General features: G+C 40.2%; 1 protein-coding gene across 1 annotated transcript in view; it reads left to right on the forward strand.

Annotated features, from left to right (window-relative positions):
- Positions 1–3940, forward strand: part of cdh17 (cadherin 17, LI cadherin (liver-intestine)) — a 15687-nt gene extending 11747 nt beyond the window's left edge. The window contains exons 15-19 of the mRNA XM_015029831.1: positions 501–631; positions 1246–1464; positions 1548–1658; positions 1878–1994; positions 3231–3940. Coding sequence (XP_014885317.1) covers positions 501–631; positions 1246–1464; positions 1548–1658; positions 1878–1994; positions 3231–3319 — 667 coding nt within the window. The 3' untranslated portion in view covers positions 3320–3940. The remainder of the gene's footprint in view (positions 1–500; positions 632–1245; positions 1465–1547; positions 1659–1877; positions 1995–3230) is intronic.
- Positions 3941–5523: the final 1583 nt, after the last annotated feature.

Consider the following 5523-nt stretch of genomic DNA (forward strand, 5'->3'; position numbering starts at 1 on the left):
TTTCTCTCAAAACTGCTTTAGATGTCATAATGTTTCATTTTCGGCAGTCCGTCAAAGAAGAGATGAACGTTTAAAGAGGAACACAAGATGCAGGATGGAAAGGCTGCTTTAATCTTGAGATGCTTTTATAGTTTCTTTTTCCCCTAAACTGTGTCTCAAGAGGCAATTTCACAAGCACACATCGTTCATTGTTTTATTTTCTAACTTAATTCTGAAATTTTCTTCACCTCAAGTCTAATACCGTTAGCTGAAGTTGTTAAATATACCCACTGCTCTCTGACTACACCAAGCTTACGACAGCAGACAACAGAAAGATATCACTGTAAATCTAGTCGATAATCTGGTTCTAGAGCTTGAACGTCGGCTTGTTAATCTGTTGAAGAAAACTACAGATTATTTTTGTGCACAATTGCTGCCCAGGTCACAAGTTCAGAGTGAGTGTTTGTCACACTTGAGCTGTGGTTTCCAGCGGTTGCTGATGGTTGTGTGTTTGTGTGCAGCTTTAAGCTGGACGGCGACGATAAGGGCTGGCTGGAGATCAATCCTGCCACTGGAGAGATCAAGACCAAAACCAAGATGGACAGAGAGACACTGGAGACCTTTGATGTCACTGTCACGGCCTTCGAGAAGAGTGAGTGCAGGCAAAATAGCAGCAAATTACTGGGAAATGTAGATCTGAGGACTGGTAGGGAATTTAATTTAGTCCTTTTCCAAGTCTGGATGGAGATGAAAGAACCAAAACATAGCATGGAAATATGCTTAGATGCCACATTATATCCTTAACACAAAATAAAATTAATGATCTCTGAAAATAAAGCGTCTTTACTGTGATTTATCACAGTAATCACTCATCAAGCACTTTCAGAAACTCCTTAAGAAATAAAATAAATTTGACATTTTACTGCTTTTTCAGCCATTGTGGGTTTTAAACACCTGTGGTTCTTATTCTAAAGCCAAACAAAGTACTAAATAAAAAAAATGGCACTTAAAAAAATGCTTTTTTAATGCAGATTAATCCAGTCCAGATTTGACAAGTGTAAATGTTATGCTGGTATAAGCTTTGAAATCCTCCACTTCTGAACTCAGTTGAATATTCCAGGAGTAAAAGCTGTCTTGACATTTTAAATGTATGAATATTTAAATGAGGCCTAAATATTAAGTTTGCCCCACATTAAGTAAATATGGATCAACTATTTTGTTTGTCTTCATGTCCATGTTAGCGTTGTCTCTGATTTGCCTCCACAGACAATCCTGACAAGTCCTCCGAGCGCGTCGTCCACGTCCGGCTGCTGGATGTCAACGACAACGTTCCCAAACTAACAAAGAGCAATGGCTTCATCTGCATGCAGAACATCAAACCCCTCATCATCGAGGCTAACGACGCCGACGACGACCCCTTCTCTGGTCCTTTTACTTTCTCCTTTGCAAGGAAATCTCCCAACTGGAAGCTGACGAATCTTGATGGTACGCTTGTTAAATAAAAAGAAAAAGATGATCCAGAGATGTGGTTTTCTTGACTCAGATTTTGCTGACCTGGTTCTGTGCAGATTCCTCTGCTCAGCTGCAGTTGACCAAAAAACCCGTGAAGGAAGGAACGTACATTCTTCAGATCACCGTTAAAGACAGAGCAGGGATGGGCATCCCAAACCCGTTTGAGGGTAACTTATTTGTTTAAATTGTCTTCAAACTAAACCTCATTTTTTTCTCTTTTTCTTTTATGGAGAGCTCTTTTTCTGTTCAGTTCTTGTACCTGATAGATAATGACGGCAAATTGCGGCACATTGCCTAAAAGTGAAGAACGTGGACACATAAAGGACAGAAGGACTTAAATTCAGGCAAAATGATGCTTCACTCCATGTCTCCGTTCTGCTTTCCAGTGAAAATATGCAACTGTACAACCTTCGGCTACTGCTACCTCCCGCCACACGGAAAGAGCTTCAAGCCTCCGATGGGACTCACCGTTGGGATCTTAGTCGGCGTTCTAGGATTTTGTGGTAAGTCAGACATATAGTTGAAACCAGAGGTTCAGACATACTACAGAAAAAACGTTTTCTCTCTCTCTATATGATATTAAATCAGACTAAACTGACAGTATTCTGTAAAATTTATTTTTTTTTTAGATTTACGTCATGTTATTATGTTATTCCATCAATGTTATCAAAAACATACCTGGAGTGTTGCCTTGATTTTTTTGCATGTTTGAGAAATCCTTTAGTCTCCATGGCAACCATTCATCTGTGCAAAAACGCCTGGGTGAACCTAGCTTATCCTCAGAGTTGCAGTTTCCAAGCTTTCACTTCACAGAGCAGCCCTCCAGTACAACTCTCCCACTCAGCTCCTTCAGACTAGCCAGCAGCAATTAGCAAACACCTGGTGGAAGTGCTGAGCTCATTAAATGAGCTACGAAAAAATTTTGTTAAAGGTTTAATAGAGGAGTGATGTTGTGATGATTTACTGAAGGTGGAGTTTTAGAAAGAACAAGTGTTTCTTAAAGAGACAGAGGCCCAATTTCAAGCCATTAAATATCAAAGTTGGATTTCTTTTAAGTGATGTTTGATATATACAGCTCTGGAAAACATTAAGAGACTCCACTGCACTGAACCCCATTGAAACCTTGTGGCTATTCCACCAGATATTGATTTCTGATCTCTTCCTGAGTTAAAACATTACTATTGTTGTTTCTAAATGAATATGAACCTGTTTCCTTTGCATTATCTGAGGTTTGAAAGCACTGCATCTTTTTCGTTATTTCGACCATTTCTCATTTTCTGCTAATAAATACTGAATTTTTGCTTGGAATTTCAGAGACAAGTTGTCAGTAGTTTATAGAATAAAAGAACAATGTTCATTTTACTCAAACATATACCTATAAAAGTAAAATCAAAGAAGCTGATCATTTTAAGTGGTCACTTTTTTTTCTTTCCAGAGCTGTATATTGCATTTTTATAACAATTGAAGGTAACATAGTTACTTGATTGCGTGGTAAAATGGCACTATGTGCCTGAAAAACACATAACACTGTCCCTTTAAAATAATATTTTTTAATTTCCTTTAGTTTTTGGTGAAACTCCGCGACTCAGTTTTTAACATTTTGGGCAACCTTCCACAAACAGTTACATTTTGTCCCATTTCCCCTGACTGAAGCGGTGAAACTGAGTCAGGTTTGAAAAAAACCTTTCTGTGTCCAAATGTTTCTGCTTCAACTGACTTCATATTTGCTCTCGTTGCAGTTCTCCTCTTCATCATAGTGGTCAAGCGCTCAAGTAAAAACAACAACAACAATCAACGAGAGGACGGGGAGCTGAAACCCATGATGTAGAGACAAGAGTGTGACGTTTTATTTATATACAGAAAGTATCACAAATTACCTTAGAGGAGTTTTGCAAGCGACATACACACAACTTGTTTTCTCTTCCCTAACCTGCCTGAAAACTATAAGGATGCATCTTGTGCTTTCTTTTTCCTCCCTGTGAGAACGTTTAGTCTTTACTGTTTGCATGTTTCACTAAGTGAGATGCGATTTAGCATCCAGCTCATCCATATTTATTTATGATGAGTTTCCTTGCTGTTAAGTAAACTAAGAGAATTACATAGAAAAGTTTAAGAAAATCTCTTTATTCACTTTCAAGCCTTCTGATTTACTTTAGTTTATTTCATGCAAACGTTTTGCGAGTGGAGTCTGAGTACTAGCTGCTGTACAGACTAAAGTCACTCTGTTGGCCAGCTGAGCGTTCTCACAGCTTGTTGACTTAATGTATTATAATGGCATTCTCAGACCGCCTCATTAGCAGTTTCATCGTTTCAAAATGATTTAATGGTTGTTGTTTTTTTTTTCCTCCCAGGCCCCAGCGTCTGCTGATGTTAAGTAACATGCAAATCAACAGTTATTGGATTGTTTTTGTAAAATGCAGCTTCCCAATAAACAGAAACCTGGGCTCTACTTTGGTTTTCACTGGATTTTTTCTGTTTCCGCTGCTCGGCATCAGGAAAGACACCTGTTGCTGCAGGTGATGGGGGTGACATAACAAACATCCACTCTTGATTTACACGTCTCCTCTGTGCCTCTGTGATTTCTTCGTCGTAGATTTTACTCTGCGTTTACAGTCGGCGCTGTTGCGTCCCCTCCTCCTTCTGCTTGCCAGTCTGTCGCTAAGCATTCGGGGCCGCGGCGCAGCCTCGCAGAGTGATGCTCTGAGTCATCTCTCTTTGACAGTGGGAGACGGGCCACAGATTGTCAGCTGCGCTGAAAGGAAGATGGCATGATTGTGGGCTTTTTACGCAGCACAAAGAGGCCCCCAGCACACATGCAAGTGAGGGCTGAGACGGGGGCCCACATGTGCTTCCACGAACACGCGCCCACTCCCAGCCGTGTGTCACGTGTGTGAGTCGGTGAGCTGGCTTGCTGTGGGATCCAGAAGCCAAAGGACGGGAGCCACGACCCGCTGTTTATGTCTGCAGTCCATCTGTATCTGTATCCGAGCAGCACTTTTCCACAACAGAGGTGCGTGGAGAAGTTGAAAGGTTGAGGATCAGCAGCGTGGAAGTGGATGAAAGACAGAGTAAACGACGTGATGGATGAACCGCCTCTTCCTATCAGATCTCACCCACACTCTTCACAGACATGCAGCAATATTGTCCTTCAGCCGTTTTGTCACCACCAGAGAGGTTCGTTTGCCCAAATATAGAAACTCTGTTGATCTTCGCTTTTATCACTTATTTGTCATTTCGTAGCTGCTTAGATTACGGCTTAACAGGACTCAACAGTAAAGCAAATAATAAAGCTACAGCGAACACGCATGTGCGTTATAACCTTAATTTAGCTCCATCGGTAAACTCCATTTAACTAACTACAACTTAACAGGAATGTTTTAGGCACGAAGATATTAGTTTTATGTGGAAAAAAAGTCATTGGGAGTCATATTCGCTTCTCCGCTTCTTATTGGACGAAAGCGTATGTGGTTACGTAAACCGCATATAAGTAACGATTTAGTTTAATTTCCCGCAACATACCAATATTAAAGCACCATAAAATAAATTTAATAACGTCTCTGTGTCTGTTGTAGTTTTAAAATAATATTAAAATTTGTGAACCGTGAGTCAAACTGAGATCGGCCTGAAAGACCCGCTTTCCTCCCCAACTCCTTGGCCTCGTTTCTCGTCCTTTTGGCTCTGATCATGCGTAGTGTCTATTTTTATCAATTTAATATCTGATAGTCTCCAAATCGGATACCATATATTAATTTGATTTTTGGAAGAAGGATACGTACAAAGGGCTTGCTTTGTGCTCTACACGCACCATCCTGGTATTTCAGTGTGTCCAGGCTTGGTTCATCTTCCTTACATTGCTTAAAAACTAACGAAAGCAGTAAATGAAGCTTCGTTGATTTCCAGCTGTTATCAATTACTTGTCAAAGCTGGTAATTTTTCAAAATATATAAACAAAACATGGAGAAAATATTCATCCGTTCACATAGGTAGAGCCAAATCATCACCTGAAAACGACTTTTTGCTTCAGGCTAACAT

This window comes from Poecilia latipinna, unplaced genomic scaffold (genome assembly GCF_001443285.1).
Source record: "Poecilia latipinna isolate Pla-1442-1.1 unplaced genomic scaffold, P_latipinna-1.0 Scaffold11, whole genome shotgun sequence".
In the NCBI taxonomy this organism is placed as follows: Eukaryota; Metazoa; Chordata; class Actinopteri; order Cyprinodontiformes; family Poeciliidae; genus Poecilia; species Poecilia latipinna.